Source organism: Meriones unguiculatus, chromosome 11 (genome assembly GCF_030254825.1).
Source record: "Meriones unguiculatus strain TT.TT164.6M chromosome 11, Bangor_MerUng_6.1, whole genome shotgun sequence".
Classification (NCBI taxonomy): domain Eukaryota; kingdom Metazoa; phylum Chordata; class Mammalia; order Rodentia; family Muridae; genus Meriones; species Meriones unguiculatus.
In genome coordinates, this window is record NC_083359.1 from 37,737,421 (window position 1) to 37,754,414 (window position 16,994).

Sequence of the window (16,994 nt, forward strand, 5' to 3'; positions counted from 1 at the left end):
CTGGGTACTGTGACTTTTCATACAGCTGTGGTCGCTTGCAGTCACGTTGCTGTGTGAGGGAAGCAGGTAGATGGGAGTAGCTGAGGAAACAGAAAGCTCAGCTGGTCAGCCAGGGCCAGCCTTGTAGCTTTTTTTTCTTTCTCCACTGTTGTTTTCAGAGGCTTATCAGACGCAGGAGGCTGGGCTGGTAGCTTAGTCTGCATCTCCTGACTCCACAGTTATGTTTCCTAGTAATTCAACTTTTAATGAGTTACATGTTTATTTCTTGCGCATGCGTGTGCATGTATGAATACATGTGTCAGTCAAGGGACAACTTGCAAGAGTTAGTTCTCTCCCTTCACCGTGTGGGTCCCAGGCACCGAACTCAGGTCATCTGGCACCGACTGCCCTTCCCCACCAGACCATGTCTCCATCCGTACTATCACATTTGGAAAATTCTATCCTAGCAAAGCCAGGCCACCAGAAAGCACCATGGCATTGTGTTAGAAACGGAAACTTTTTTTTTTTTTTTTTTAAGATTTATTTATTATGTGCACGGTTGTTCTGCCTGCCGTGCCAGCAGAGGGCACCAGATCTCATTACAGATGGTTGTGAGCCACCAGGTGGTTGCTGGGAATTGAACGCAGGGCCTTAACCTCAACCTTTTTGCACGCCCCTCCTCCCCCTCCGTTTCAGACTCGTAACAATTTCTGGACCCTGTGCGTTGGGAAGAGGAACCACTGAGGGATCTGCTTACCACCTGTTCAGGCAGTCAGTGCCCTTAACCTCTGAGCTGTCTCTCCAGCCCCCAGGAAACTTTTTTTGATTGGACATTTTGACAGCTCTAGAAAAACTGTATCATTCATTCTCTTATAAAAGTAACTTTAAAAAAAAAGTGAAGTGAAATCTCTCTGCCTTGAATATATTTCATTTAGGTCCTGTGGTTACTTATTATAGTACTAAGGGGAACTCAAACAACAGTTTGGATTTGAAGAAAATGCTTGTAACCCACTAACCTGTCCTGGGAGTAGCCAGTTGCTGTGGCAGAGGAAAATTACCCGGAGGTAGCCATGTTCCGAGAGGTCTTGGAAGATGAGGTGCAGAGGAAGGGATGGGATGGGAACATTGAGGCGCCATCTCGAAGAGGACACCAGAGTCTTGGGAGTGGTCACTCATTACCCAGGAATCACCGAGGGGAAGAGTCTAATCGTCCAGATGGGCACCTTCCAAGTTTCTGACCCACAGAATGAGAAGCCAGTTGGGACTAGGTGCCTGACAATGACTGCTCAGGCAGGAGAGAAAATCCCCGGGACTGCGCCCCCTGTCGGCGCAATGCCCTCCGCACCCTCAGCCCTTCCTGCAGTCACCGCTAACCAGGAGGGCAAGCAGGAGGTCCCGGTGCCCTTCAGCATAGCTCTTGTTCTTCTTTTTTTCTTTAAAGTTTATTCAATACAACACAATCTCCATCTTCACTGAGGTGGATGACCATGGCCATAACCAAAGCCGCCTCTAAACTGGAATTCTGTTGCTGAGCCAGTCCCAGCCTCGGCTTTCTTGTCAGCACCAGGGGGCACAGCACTCCTTCTGTCGGTGTCTCTGTCTGCCTCCCCTCTTGCGAAGCTTGCAGTCTCTCACCCTCTGGACCTTGGGGCTAAGGCCTGCCAGTGTCAGGACGGCTGCGGCGCAGAGTGGCGGGCACGGTCTCAGCGGGTAGGGGTAGGTAATCTCGAAGATACCGGATGCCCTCGTTCGTAAGGTACCAGTAGAAATGTCTCCAGGCAAACTGCTTCTTCACGTAGCCCCGGGACTTGAGAGACTGCATGGCCTTCATTACGTGCAGGTTGGGCACATTCTTGTCTGCCAGCTCCGGGTGTTTGGGCATATGGACATCTTTCTTGGCAACCATCTTGAAAAGGAGTTTGTAGATGGCAATCCGGCTCTTCTTAGGCATCAACATCGCGGCGGCTGCAAGGACCGAGGCGGAGGCTGGAAAGGATAGCTCTTCCTTTTTGCACGCCCCTCCCCCCCCTCCGTTTCAGACTCATAACAATTTCTGGACCCTGTGCGTTGGGAAGAGGACCCACTGAGGGATCTGCTTACCACCTGTTCAGAAGCTGCCTTCCCCCGAGAGTTCTCTGGAGGAACTTTTCTTGTTTCCGCCACATCACAGCTCATCCGGGCACATCTGATGTTCAGTCATGGCTGTGTGTAGACCCAACGGAGCCATGAAGTCTGGGTCCTGTCAAGTGACAGGGTACACTGTGCTGGCATCTATTTCAGGCATGTATTCAAGTTGGCTATGTGACTTTTCTTCTCTTTGGGGACTTTTTTTTTTTTTTTTTTTTTTTTCTTTTTGAGGAGTGATAAAACCGAACTGCTTATGCAAGCAGCAACGTGGGACAGCAACGTGGGATTCCGGTCCAAAGCTGCTTCCCTCTCTTCTTCACTCACAAAAAATAATTCACATAAACGCTGTTCTCTGGCCAAGCCTTGTCCCCTCCTCAGCAGGGGACTTTCTCTTTTTTTGGTTGTTGTTGTTGACTTCAGCACAAATTCAGATTTCTTTCTCCAGATTTTGGGGTGTGTCTCCATATCCCTTGGGAAACTTTGTTTAGACCCAGCATATTTGAGGCCCTTCTGCTTTCTTTCTCCCCAAGCCTAATAATCCAGCCATGAGAGTTGGGGAGGCAGCTGCCTGTTTGAATTCATTTGTGTGCCTTAAACCCATGTGCTTGGACCTGGGATAAGAGAGGGGTCAGATGGAGTCACAAGGCAGCTGCATTTCACCTCAAAAGCTGAGTGGCATCGTCACTGAGACCGGGCACACAGTAGGATGCCTTCGGGCCTCAGTTTCTTTAGCTGTAAATCGGGGTTTGGAAATGACATCTGCTAAGCCCCAGCAGAAACAGGGGCACACAACTGGCCCTCAAGACTTGGCAGCTGTTGCGCTGATGATGACTGGGGAGAGCAGTAAGGGGAGCCTGGATCCTCAGAAAGAGCTGGCCTTGGCGTGAGTGTGACTAAGGAGTGCTCATTGTGTGTTCACACCAGACAGCTGCTTCCCAGGTGCTTTTCCCAACGGCCTGAGGGCGAAACATTTACAAAGTCATCCACAGTGGGGTGGCAGGCCTTCCCCATGTCCGTCTGTGTCACCCAACCCTCCAGTGTCTGTGGAAGCAGAGGCTAGAGCCTCCATTTTCTTCTCTGCTCTGCAGCAGAGTTCCTCCAGCGCCAGGTATTATAAATACCAGAGCGTATTTATTCTTTTCCCAGGCCTCATGCAAAACAGGAAGCTTATTTATTTATTCTTTTGATTGCTTACTTATCCATTCATTTATATCTATGTGTGTATTGTGCCAAGTCACAGTGCACATACGGAAGTCAGAGGACAACTTTTAGGAGCTGGTTTTCTCCTTCCACCAGGAGGGTCCTGGGGGAATGAACTCAGGACATCAGGCTTGACAGCAAGAGCCTTTTACTTGCTGAGAGGATTCGCTGGCCCAGCTGGGCAACAGTAATGGAGACTGCGGGACTCAGCATGGGATAACGCCTGATGTCCACCAGGATGTCCAGCATACAGTGTGGGCACCATGGCATGCAAGCTGTAGTGAGGAACAGCTCCAGCTTTGCTTCGCAGTGGTAACCAGGAGCTGTGAAGGAGCCATGGAGTCACCCTGCAGGTCCTAAGCCACTGAGTGGTTAAGCTGATGATGGCAGGGGCTGCAGCAGCAGTCTGAAGAAGGTGTGACGCCGAAGGTGACAGGAGGGTGAGGGGCTTTGAGAGCTGGTTGGTCTGAGGGTGGTATTTCCAGAGGTGGCAGAGAATTCCTTTTCCTCTTTTGTCTTGGTGGCTCCCGGGGAGCCTTGGCCAGGGTCCCTGGGATGAGGATGTCCTGAGAGATAGGCTGGGGCTTCTTTACCTGGCTTCCCTCCCACAAGTGTGGAGTATAAGCAATGTCAACAACCCTCCCAGTCAGTCATCTCCCTTTACACATCACATCAAAGCTGCCCAGGAACATCACAGCTCAAGTGCAGGTCGCTTGTTTAAACCTTTATTAGTCCCTGAAGGAAAACAATGCAGTGTGACAGTGCCCAGGCCCTGTCGCCTAACTCTGTAAGAGAAGCAGACAGTGACTTAGTAGGCCCACATGGTACTATCCTTCCTTAGGAAGCGGGGGCCAGAAACACTGTTCCCATGTTGTTTCAGAGATGCCACTTGCCAGGTTCAGAGTTTCGGTCTGTGTGCATGTGTGCAAGGACAAGTGGGCTGGTGTCGCCGATTTATTCGGTTTTGGGTTGTCAGAGTTCTGCTGTCTCTGGCCCTCTCGTTTTAGAATAACAGGGCTATTTATTGACACAAAGGAGAGGTGTTCAGATCATCTTGTTAAGATTTGAAGCTCAAAATAAACACTGCATCTTTATTTGGAGGTTCACATCCTTCCTCACAGGAAGGCTCCCGAGTAAATGTGTATGAAGCATGAAGCCTAAGGAGGAGCTATTTCCAACAGCTGCCTTGCTTACATTTTAGACTGTGCAAATGCCTCCACCAGGCGCACAAGAATTTAGACAGGCTTGAGCAAAAGGACCCGAGAGATAAATTCTATGTTTCTAATCACACGAGGAACCATGAAATGATTTTATATATATATATATATATATATATTTTTACTTTTAGAAGGGGAAGGGACCACAGAGGCATGGAAAATACACAATAGAGATCAGCCGGTGGGTTCAAATGAACATAGGAAGTGATTTTGTGCCTTTGGGGGGAAAACACTGAGATAATAAATACAAACAACAAATATTTACAGTAGAAACAACATCAGTAGGTGAACACAAGACACTGACAAACCCAGCCCAGATGCTGGGGACAAATGAGCAGCCGAGCCAGGAATGAAGGAGAATGTTTGTGAGTGATGTAAGCAGAAACAGTCAAGGTGCCACGCAGGCACATGGCATGGGAGCGCCATAATCTACATTCATTTCCCGTGGCAGAGCCTGGCATGCTGGGCCTCCTTCCTTCCGGGCAGAACTGGATGAAATGCACACACTCCTCTGCTCTCTGCAGTTCCGCACTTTGCTGGGGGTTTCCCAGGACGTCACTGACCCACCCCTCCCCAGATGATTTTTTTTTTTAAGCAAAGCCTATGAGAGATCAAGATTGGATCCTGCATGTGGAGACACCAGCTGAGTTTGGGGATGTGTTTGGAGAAACGTGGCTGTCTCTGGCCTCAGGGGCTTTCCAGGGAGAACTAGAGTAGCTGGGCAAGGCAGAATGCATGCTTTTCATCCAGCTCCCTAAAACAGGGAGTATGCTATGTACGGCCTGTGAGCCAAGTCCAGCTGGGTGCCTGTTGAGGAAAATCATAGTGGAACGGAGCCAAGCCCTCCCATTTGTGTGGCGGAGGGTGCTTTTGTGCTGTGATGGCAGAGCTGGCTAGTGGCAACAGAAACCATGTGGCTTGCCGAACTGAAACTCTCTAATTACTATTTGGCCCTTCATAGAAAAAGTTGGCTGAGCCTTGCCCTAGGTGACCTGGCCCAGGATACCCTCCCCTCCTGCAACCCTGGCTCCCGGGCGTTCTGGCTACAAGAGGAATAACCATGAGAGGCACAGAGGGAGGAGATGCGAGCGAGCGCTGAGCTGTTGTAGTCGTTTCTTTCTCTCCCCTTTGGCCTTTCTTTTGTCTCCCCCCCCCCCCACTTCTCTCCTTGTTGCTAAATTTCTACTTTGGCCGTGGAAAGCCCTGTCTCTTAGCGATTAAGCTATTCGGCCCAAGTATGTGGAGGGTGACATTCCCCTAGCGATCTTGAGGCCTCTCTCTCTTTCCAGCACGCAGAGGCTGATTTCAACTTGGCCACACGGATTCAATATACAGGCTCATGGACCTTGGCTGAGGTCAAGTTGAGATAGCAAAACTCTAGGGAAAGGTTGTCTAAAGGAAGGTATGTGCCTTTTTTCCTTCCCTCCTTCTAGCTATCAGTCTGTTTCTGGGGGCAGTAGCCCACATGGGCACAGTGCTGTTTGAGCTCCTCTTTTTAAGAATAGAACTCACAAAAATTTACCCTCCAGAGATGGGGTGGGGAGGGGTTGGTTTTCTTCCTCCTCTGAGCTGGTTTTGTGATCCAGTTGTTTGGTTTGAAAGCCGTTTATTTAGGTGACATACATGTAGATGTCAATAGATAAAAAAAAAAAAAAAAAAAAAAAAAGCAAAATTGAGATCCGAAACAGTGGTCAAAATAAACAGGCAGGGGCCACTCCTTCAGTGTCCCCCAGACAGAACAATGGCTCAGAAATGACACACAGAAAAATGTGCTACCCCATGTCCCTCCCAGCAGCTGTGAAACAAAAGGCCCCACGCACACAACACTAAACTTTCGGTTTGGCACTGACTGAGCAATGGTAAGCCCTTCATCCTCTCGGATGGCTGCTCCTCTGCCTTTTCGGCTACACTTCCCACTCACTCCTGCCGGAACCCAGCTGCCCTGACCCCTGCAGACGGCATTGGAAACTGTGGGGGAGGGCCTAGCACCCATGTGTGGCCCCTCTCTTCCCCATCTGACCCCCCTCCCCCACAACAGAGCACGCCTTAGCCACCCACTAGCTCCATGGACTGAAAGAGACAAAGTTACAAGGCCGACTCAAGGCACCACTCCTTCTAATAAGCTTACACACGCGCGCGCCAATCCGGAGGCCCTGCTGCCCTGGACTCTCCATCTCACCTGTTCATACACCTGCACGAAGTCCACAATTCGCACACATCCTGCGTGTGACATCCCCCCTCTTTAATATAAATGTTTTGGAATGTCCATAGATAAGAAAATGGACGGCCTGGAGGAAAGCTTTCGTGGCCGGCTTTTCATTTCACCTCCGGATGTCGGAATACTCCGACTGTTCGTCTTCCCACTCGCTGCTTCCGGACGGTCCCTGAGCGCTCTGGCCACCGGCGCCGCCTCTCATGGCGGGGTTGGCATTTGGGTGACTTCTGCTCCCTCGCTCACCCTTGGCACCTCGGCTGGCTTCTGTTAGGTGGTAGCCCGAGGTCCGGTGGTGAGGCCTGGAGAGCTGGGCCCCGTCGGCCAGGGGCTGGTGCTCAGGGGCTGTGGTGGGCGGTCTCTGTATGTTGGAGGTGCAGAAGCTCAGGATGGAGCACAGGCCTCCCCAGTTCTGTTCACACTGAGCCTGGACACTATGGGTGACTGCCTCCTTCACCTCTTCCCCGCAGGTTAGCAGCAGATTCACGAGGTCCACGTAGGGCCTGGAGATGAGAGCAGAGGGAAAAAGACTAAGAATGTCCTAGAGGAGCCCTGGGGAGCTGTGACTAGGCCAGGAGGGAGACAGTGCTTAACTTGGGTTCAGGCAACAGAGAGTATTGAGGTAGGTTCTTGCTCCCCACACAGGTGTAGAGCCCCAGGAAAAGGGGCCATTCACAGTGTGGATACACAGGAGGAGAGCTAAGGGCTAGGATGTTAAAGGTAGGCATTTTGGGTGGAGCAGATCTTGGCAATATCAAATGGGTGTGTGTGAGTGTGTGCATGCTCAGTGAGGAATCCAGCAAGTGTTGGACTAAGGTGTTCCTGAGCGGCTTTCAGGAGTCCCCACCCTTGCCCTTCATGGGTGGCATCAGGAAGTCCACTCTCCCTCTCTGTGCGCCCCTGGTTTAGGCTTACAACAGAGGGCTTTTCAGAAAACTGCCAGGCATGCCTCTTTGTCTGGGGCAATCTGGCGTGGACCGAGGTGGGCTGTGGAGGGCCACTACCCTGTGGTGTCACCTCCCAGGCAGCAGGGGGTTGGGACCCCCTGCTGACCCTCACGGTCAGCCAGTGCTTCCTTGTACTGGAGTGGGCGATGGCTGTTAGGGTACCCGTGTCCAGAAATAGGAACAGCTCTCCGTGAAACAAACACTGGTCTGTTCTGGGCTCAGAGCCTTGTTCGCTTGCACCCTGACTTGTTCTTTAGCTAAATTGCTGGAGGACCTCACACCAAGGGGGCCAAGGAAGTGGGCCCACTCCTCATACTTAAGGGGCTGCTTGGTAAAGCATGTCTCCAGCAGTGAGCTCTCACCACTGAGCCTTTCTTACCTCTCGCTGGCCTCTTAAGATCCTGAGAAAGACGTGGGATGCCTCATGTGACTTTGTGTGGCAAAGTAGAATCAAGCTTTCTGTAGCTACTAAGTCCTGGACACAGCCGCCCACGACTTACATTGTCACCCCGCATCCCCCATATAGCAAAATTACTGTGGGATATGAGGCTATAAGGAGCCAGGGTTCTGTCTGCCCTGAGACTGGACCTGACTCTTGGATGGCTACCCTAGGGCCCTTGTAATCTTTTCCTGCAAATTGGCAATTGTTGCTCTGCAGAAAAAGCAGCATAAGTTATGTGCCGTAGTCCCTGCGGCTTCTGCCAGCTACTTCTCAAACTGGAACTGAGTGAACTGTCTCTACTTCAGGGATGTAAGAACCAGGAAGCGGAAGAAGGGAAGTCCCCTGTGGGAACGCCCAGGCAAGGAAGGCCTGGCCCGGAAATAGCCGGAAGGAATATACTGGAGCTGTGTTTTGAGGCCTACTTGATGTCTTTGGTATCAGTTTATACACGGCTAGTGGTGGACAAGATCCTGAGCTGTTCTCAAGCAGGCCTCTGCCAGTGTCAAGGACAGTCTGACACTGTCTCCTGGAGCACTCTGAGGAGATACATTGAAAGGGATGCTGAAAGCTGCTTGTATCCTTCCATCTTTTGGAAGCAAACACTGCCTTATGAAGCCCAAGTCTACTGAGTCCATCTGCAAAACTGGAGGAAGATGTTTGGTCATCTGCTGGCTTTATCAGGGATTCTGAACCGGCTCTTCCCTTTAAGCTCCCATTATTAAAAGAAACTCGCCAGGAATTGTCGTTGGGGCCTTCTCCACCACGTGTGTCTGCCGTGGAACCCTGGCCCTGTAAGGCAGACACTGGCCTTCTGAGGCAGGACTAGTCTCCTCCTCAGCCTGCTGTCTTCTCTCAGGGAGGAAGCTGAGCCCTCATGGGGTGTGTGAGGGCCAAGTAAGCTAATCTAAGCCATGCTGTGGGCTGGCACGGCACCTTCTCAGGCTGTAGGCTGAGCCTGTCTGATGACAAAACCCAGCACTCAACAAGTGTCAGCAAGGCTGAAGGAGGGGATGTGCTTGAGGCTCCAGCCCCTCGGTGGCTGCCAGGACCTGGTGACAGGGTGTGCAGAGGCCAAGGGAACTGGCCACAGCTAGGGGGAGGCAGATGATAAGGAGAGAGGAGGGTGGACGTGCAGTGGTGATGGGACCAGCTTGCAGTAGACCGGACATTGCTGCTTCCCCTGCTCCTGGCATAAGCCTAGTAGAGGAATGGAGTGGTTTGGATTCTACAGTGACTGATTTCCTCCTCTTAGAGAAGGAAAAGGCAAATCCAGCTCACACTCTCATTTGTGACTGTCTCCACACACTCTGAGATTGCTTTCTCAGTATTGGGGCTGAAAGGGCTCTTTAATCTGTTAAGCTGATTGAAAATTTGGAAGAGTTCCGGCAATTCAGCTTGGGTTTGAAGGCGGGGCATTGCATTGCTGCCTTGTGACAGGGAGTAGAGGGTTTCAGGAGCTGGAGTTTGGCACAACCCACTGCCTAGAGGGACTAGCTTAGCAGGAGAAGGAGGTCCTGCACGTGGCCTCCTGGCAGTGTTCTTAAGACACCCAGGCCTCTGCTCAGGGTGGGCCACCTGCTTCTCCAGAGAAGGCCAGTGTTGGCTGCTATTGCTTATTCTAAATGGTGTGGGAGATCCTTTGAAATGAGAGTCCCTGGCCTGGAGGCCATGTTCCTGCAGAAGAGACATTAGAACACCACAGTGTTCCAATACTTCCTAGATTCTAGGGTGGGGTGTGTTTTCCAAACCTGAAAATCTTGAGTTTCCTCAAAGACTCCCCCACCTTTTTTTTTTTCCCCAGAAAATACTAACACTTCACACAACCCAGGAATATATCATGGCATGTAATAGGCTCCCAACCTCCCACTCTCAAGGCCAAGAAGCCATCTTAAACACGCCACGGAGGCAGCCTTCAGAGGTTCCTCGACTGTGTGTCTTTCGAGAGCACATTGAAGGACAAGATCCTCACAGTACTCTCCGGTCACGATGGGGGAGTAATTAAGAAAAGGAAGAAGCCCTGGACAGGCCCAGAAGGCAGGGCAGCTGGCACCCTGCCTCACATGCAGTTCGTCATGCACAGTTAGCCCTGTGCCTGTGGGTCCAGCTAGCCAGCCACAGACCCGTTTCAGAAACAGCCTGCTTCTGAACTGAAGCGGACTTTTCTTCCTTGTTAAACTGCAGCTGCATTGTCTCCAGGCATTATAACTCACCCAGAGCAGACAGGAGGAGGCTAATAAGTCATGTGCAAATACTCCCTCAGCATATCTGAGACTTTCTCGTTTATGGATATTGGTATGGGGTGGAGGTCCTCGAAGCGCTCCCTGTGGTTAGTGAGAGAACACTGCAGCTCGCAGGCTGCAAAGTAGGAATCAAGCCTCACAAAGTAGAAAACTGAAGCTCCGAGCTTCACTAGCCCCCTCTATGAAACAGAGACGATAATTTCAATCTTGTAGCTGGTTGGGAAAGAGAAACATGGTAACCCATAAATATCCCACAGTCCAGGTCCCGGCACACCAGAGAAATAACAGACAATTGCTATCGTCGGTGCTGTTGTTCCTTTGTAAATATTTGGGAGAGTGAAAGTATGTTGTAAAGTATTAGTATGCTTCATAAGCTAAACAAAACAATTTTGCTTTTTGGAAAGAGCAGGTTGTAGAATTTCACCACGAATAATTTAACGCCAAGGTGTTACAGCCCTACCAAAGGCCAAATAATTGAGTGGGCAGAGACAGGAGGTGGCTGCCTCCAGAATCTGGGCATTCGTGCCGTGAAGGTAGGGAGTATGTTTGGTGACATCACCAGGAGAAGGTTGTGCAATGAATTGAGGGTGATTTGGCCCAGTGAGCCACCATGGGAAGGTGGGCATGTGTAAAGGAGGTAGTGACTGGCACAGGTCTGCCGGCCTGGTGGCTTCCTTTCTGCTCTGTATCTCTGTCTTTTGGGGACTGTGGACCCCACTGCATGTTAGAAACAATGGTTTATCTGCAAAACCCAGGATCCTGCAGCTGGGGTGAGTTTCAAGGGATGAGATGTTTTTTTGGCTTTATCACCAAATTGTGACTCTCCAAGTCCAATTTAGCATGCATGTTTAGCTGACTAAAGTTCCTGATGTTTGTCTTGTGTTTTCTGCAGAGCTAGAGAAGGGAAAGGGAGGCTCTGGAAGAGGAAAAAGCTGCCGATGAGATTGTAGCCACCCTGCCTGGACCCCAGTGCCTAGCTTTGCTTCTCCCTAACTGTGCACACTTCACCTCAGTGGGGCTCAGTTTTCTCATCTGTGAACTGGAGATATAATGTTTTTGTTTGTGGGGATTTCAAATCTGATGATATTTCTGGGGGCTTTCTAGCTTTCCGGGGGCGCACCACAAATATCTCTACCTAAAGGGAGTTCACCTCCCGAAAAGCATCCTCAAACAGACTTCCAGCCCTCAGGACCCCGTCCTTGCCAGGCGCCCCTTCCTCCCGTTCTTCTGGGGACTGGGTGCTACTCACTCGTGCAGCAGGAGGTCCTTGAAATGAATCATCTCCACAATCACGCCGACGTTCTCCTGCGCTGCCGAGCACAGATTGTGCTTGAGGTAGCACTCCCTCTGCAGCTGGAAAACCATTTCCTTAATTGCCGGACACTTTCTGCTGATGCAGCCGAATCGGTGCCGCAGGGCATGGGCCTTGCACCTCAGGGCATCCTTGATGAATGACTTGCCCTGAGGATGGAGGACGGGGGGGGGGGGGGGGAGGAGATTTCGTCACTAGTCAGTCTTAGGTCTGCCCAGGAGTATTTGATCTCAGGGTCCCAAGGTGCCACTCAGATGGATATATTTCCAAGTGAGAGGCTATTTGGAGGTACACCCTAACAGGAATCCCCTTGCAGAGTGGATATGAGCTCTGTCTGCAAACGGATCTGCCTCTCTCCACCCCAGTTGCTCTTGTAGCTTCCCTGGATCTGGGGCAGCTGGCTGGTGACTCCCCAGTAGCAAATTCTCTGGAACATCAGGGGATTGGGCCCTAACTCCCTTGCCATTATCAACCCGAGCACTCTTCTCTTTCTTCCTCCATGGGAGGCAGTGGCTCTTGGAGCCTCCCATTTCTGTTCCAGGACTCTAGCTCATGGTCTCGTCTGCTCTTCCGGTGCTTCCAGAAGAAACATGCTTTGCTTTGAAATCGTTAGGATTTAAAAGGCTCTAAAAGGCCCACCTGGCATCTATCACGGCAGCATGTGAGTTAGACAGTAGCATCAAAGAACACCCTCTATGCTCTGCCTCATTGGGGTTAGGCAGCCGGGCACACATGTGGCCCACTGCTCTTTCCTGGTGACCCCTGCAGACTGTGCCAAGGACAGAAAGGAGACAGCTGTCGGGAAGTGGGGGCAAGCTCATTCTTATCAACCCGGCCTGGAGGCATTGTTGGGTATATACCCAGGAATCTCCCTTCAGTTACTGTGGAAACAAGTCCTCTGAAGAAGTAACCTCTGTTTTTTTTGTTTGTTTTTTTGAGGCAGGTCTGGAAGAGTGAAAAAATGAACCAGTTTAGGTTGAAAATGGAAAGCCAGCCAGTATATTTATTTTGGTTTTCCCTTTAGAAATGTCTACAGATAGTGTCTGATGGTTGAAAACCCACATGGCACATATGCCCTCCCTGTGGCCCCCATTTTCTTTGATTTTCTGGCTGGAGCCAAATGGGATGGAGGGCAGGGCTTGGCACTTTCTTAAGTAGTTGTGTGCTGCGAAATGACTTGAAAGGGATGCCTCTAGCTTGAGAACATGATCCTCCTATTGGTTGAGGAAACAAGGAAGATGGATCTATGTGAGAGCTGTGGCAATCTGTTTTTTGGTATTCTTCTCTGACATCCGGTGGGAAGGCCCCCCGACACACTCCTCTCTTCCGGATTTCCTATTGTGTGTGTCCTAGCTCCAGTCAATTCTGAGGGGAGGGGGTGTGTGGGCACTTTTTTAAGGAGCCACAAGGAGTTCAAAGTTCTCCCTCTTTCCTCCTGGTTTCTGCTTCCCCTTCTGCTACCTCATATCCTCTATAGTTTAGGCTGCCGGCCCCCGTCACATCCCTTCCTGGTTTCCCAGGCCTTGCTTTGTCAGGCTGTCCACAGGGTGTCAGCGGATGGTGACCAGCACTTGTACAAATCACACTTCAGCTGTGTGGCCTCCTCCAAACTTAGTCATCTAAACACACACTGGGCCCTCTGTGACAGGACCATCAGCCTGCTTATTGGTTTTCTGCCCTGGGCAGCAACTCTCAGCTTTACCTTGCGATGTCTGAAGCAGATTCAACTCTGACTGTAAGGCAAGTGAGAGTCAGTCGGGGTTTAGACTTTTCATATTGTTTTCCATACTGTTTGCAGGCTGTGGATCATACAGGCTGCCTGGCCATCTATACACCAGACGAGGTTTTGCTACCTCTAGCTACTGTCCCTGCCACTTCAGCCCTCTCTTCCTGAGGTGATGGGGTTTGGGGACTGTGTTCTAGTGGTAAACACTGGCTATGGCGTTGGTGTCCAGCCTGCCTGGCCACAGCGTAAGAATGCAAAAGGATTTGGCCCAATCGGCAACTCCAGAAAGCAGAACCACGGTGCCCCGAGGTACACCTACCTGCAGACACCAAACTCCCTCAAAGAGCAGTCCCAGAAACCTGTTGCCAAGTCCTCGCAGCCATGCTACACCAACCCATAATATTTTTCGTGCGCGCTATGTGTTCTTTTCACCTGGGCATCGAATTTTCCAGCGTTGTGCAGAAATGTCATGCAAATCCCATGCAAGCCCCGGATTTCACAAGAGTTGTTCTCGAAACACTCAAAGACGCCACACCCCACGTCCCCGGCGTTGACCAAGCAGTGCTGGATCTCCGCTAAAATGAAGACGACACACCAAGTTTTCAGTCAGGCTAAAAGTTAGGGAGGGCTAGAGGAAACTGCAAGGAGGAAAAAGCTGTGTCAGCTTCAGAATCTAAGGAGTGGAAAGAAAAGGTTGTTATTTACTAGGTATGGGAAGTGTTGGTGTTTGTAAATTTTTGTAAAATTAGCCAAAATAAACAAATATCACAAAAGTTGGTCTGAACATTTTCTTCCTCCCCCCCTTTTATCTTTTCCACTTTATGAAGGTCTTTGTGGGAATATTCAGCATAAGGGCTGAAAACACCTCAGCTTTTGAACCCCACAGGGAAAATGAAATCTGAAAAAGACCACATTTCATGAGCTAAACGGCCTTCGAGGCTGCCGTTAAGATCCGGACATTTCCTTCCTGACCCCAGACGAAAGCGTCCAGAAAGCAACTTCAATTCAGCTTTATGATTCAACACCTAAAAATCAAAACAAGATTCCTATTAAAGCCATGCCTCCAAACCACCCGCTTAAAAAAAAAAAAAAAAAAAAAGCCAGGCCAAGGAGGCTGCGTGCGCCTGAGAACGCAGCCTCGGAAGGGAAGCAGGTGGGGGCGGGCCTGGCCACCGTTCCCTTTGGAGGTTCCTTTTAATTAGGGATCCGGTGTGAGCTATCACTTAATCCCCTCGAATCCCGGAGGCCCCGAGCCTGCTCCCTCTTCCAAGATGTCCTAATTCGTCAGCCCGAAAGGACAGACTGGGCGCTGTCAGGCTGTGGTAGTGCAGCCTCCTGCCTTCCTCGGCTCCACTCAGTTCCACGATTTAAACCAACCGCAAAAAATCACACGAGGAAAGCGTATTTTGGGAGAAGGGCGGGGCCCGAGTCGAAAAATCCGTATCGGAGGAAATCCAGCGAGAGAGACCGAGGGGCGTGTGTTTGGAGGGGGGTGTACCTAAGCCCGAGGGGGGACGAGGGACCCTCGACCGCGGGGGGGGGCAGGAGGGGACGAACTGCCTGCACCCTCCCGTGGCCACGACCACTCCCTCGGGGGTCCCCCCCCCGACCCCGTCTCTACGCATTCCGGCCCCGGCCAGGAGCGCACGCACGCACGCCACGGCTGCAGCGTCCACGCGGCCCCGGAGGACGAGCGGGGGTGGGGGCGTGAGCGAGGAGGCCGGCGGCGGACACGTTCCTCTCGCTCCCGGGAGCCGGGAAGGAGGCCAGCCCCGTGTGCCACACGCCAGGCTCCTGCCGGCGGGCAGGGCCAGCGCACGATTCGGGTCATGTCAACAATTCTCCCCTCGCCGACCCTGCCGGCGGCAGGGGGATGGCGGGGGGTGGGGCGGGGGGTAGGGGCAGCGCCCAGAGGTCCGCTCTGCGAACCCCCTCCTCTCCTCCCCCCCGCCAAAGGAAAAGTTCTTGATGCCATTTGAGCGGCCAGCGGAGTTCTGGGCTGTCCGGCATCTTTGGAGGAAGGGGAGGACGGCCCGTGCCAGGCTGGCCGGACTGGAAGCCAAGGCGTCCGGGTGAGGGGCGAGTCCAGTCCCCGGGGACCCTCGGGGGCTCCCCGCACGGGCCAGCCGGGACCCAGCCAAGGGCGCCTCGATCACCCTCCCCCCCCCCCGGGGGGGACGCCGGCTGGAGCTGCCAGCGCCCAGAGCTGCCCCGTGTCCCCTCAGCCCCCCGGGGCGGGGTGGGGGTTGGAGAGCAACAAGTCGTGCCCCGGCCATTTCATCACCCTGCTAGCACGTGCGGATTGCGGGGCTCCGGGAGCCCGGCCCGGGCCTCGCCTCCTCGCTCCTTCTTCCCTCGGCGCGTCCCGAGCCACCGAGAGTTGGCGCGGCTCGGGGTGAGCTCGGGTCGCCGGGCCGGGGCTTGAAGGCATCCGGGGCGCTGCGGACGCGCGGCGTGTCTCCCCCCCCCCCTGCCCCGTCCCCTCCCCCGGCAGCGGGGGGGACGCGCGCACGCGTTTACCTGTGTTCTGCAGGGACAGGCGGCCTTTCTGCTGGGAGCCCCTGTCTTGGGGACCTTCCGGAGGGTTCGTGGCGTCGGTCCCCCGCGCCGGGTCCAAGGTGGCCAACACCAAAGCCAGGGTCACGAACTGGCCCAGCCGCTCGGCACACATGGTCCTGGGGATCACCCTCCCGCCGGGAGACCCGGATTCTTTGTGCGCCCCTCCTCCTCCTCTTCCTCCTCCTCCGCCGCTCCCCCCCTCCTCCCGCTCGCTCTCCTCGCCGGCCCCTTCCCTCCGCCTCGCCGGGGCTCGCGCAGAGGTTACCCCAGCGCCCTCCCGTAGCTCTTCGGAGAGCATGTGACCAGGCCGTTAGCAGCGCGGCGAGTGCCCGGCGATGGCAGGGACGGTGCCTCAAATATCCCTGGAAGCTCCGGTGTCACTTGAATGAAGGAGTCGAGCAGGTGTTGTCCCGGAGGCTGGACCAATCGGAGACCCCGGCCCGTTTGACAACACGGCCCGGGGGCGGGGCTTGCGCCAACTACTCCAGGAGGAAGCCGAGCGCCGGCGCGGGCGCCCCACAAACTTGCAGACCCGGCGGCGGCTCCGCGTCTTCGTGCGCGTGTGCGGGCGCTCCGGGGCCATGGCCGAACAGACGGAGGAGGGAAAAGATACCGAAGCAGACGCCAGCCCCAGTTGCAACTAAAAAAACTAAAAAAAAAAAAAAAAAAAAAAAAGGGGTGGGGTGGGGTGGGAGGGGTCGGTCTTCACAGGAGCAGCGTCCCCGGGGTTCGCATCCGGCCGGGAAAGTTTCCTCTTTGGAATACAGGGACATTCTCAGCCCCGGGGCCTGAATAGATCGGAACAGATACCTGGGCACAGAGATGGTGCGAGCAAATTGAGCTCTGATGGGAATTCCTAAGCTTCGTGACGCTTGGCATAAAGAAATAAAATAAAAACCAGGCGCTTGGAGACAGGCGGCTAAGCCCCGAAGCGCTTGGCCAGAGCAACTGCCCACAGCCCACTTTGTTTCTGCTCGGGTTTAGGGGGTCCGGCAGCACCTGGGCGTCTCGTCTCGCCCCTCCCCCATTCCAG

The 16,994-nt window shown here is 53.0% G+C and overlaps 1 protein-coding gene and 1 pseudogene across 1 annotated transcript; both read right to left on the minus strand.

Annotated features, from left to right (window-relative positions):
- Positions 1-1,408: 1,408 nt before the first annotated feature.
- Positions 1,409-1,991, minus strand: LOC110547807 (small ribosomal subunit protein eS10-like; annotated as a pseudogene).
- Positions 1,992-4,015: 2,024 nt separating this feature from the next.
- Stc2 (stanniocalcin 2) lies at positions 4,016-16,595 on the minus strand. The gene is made up of 4 exons (XM_060363887.1): positions 15,923-16,595; positions 13,835-13,977; positions 11,614-11,825; positions 4,016-7,238 (listed from the first exon to the last, which is right to left on the minus strand). The coding sequence occupies exons 1-4, from the start codon at positions 16,257-16,259 to the stop codon at positions 6,845-6,847; spliced, it is 1,086 nt and encodes a 361-aa protein (XP_060219870.1). The 5' UTR covers positions 16,260-16,595; the 3' UTR covers positions 4,016-6,844.
- Positions 16,596-16,994: the final 399 nt, after the last annotated feature.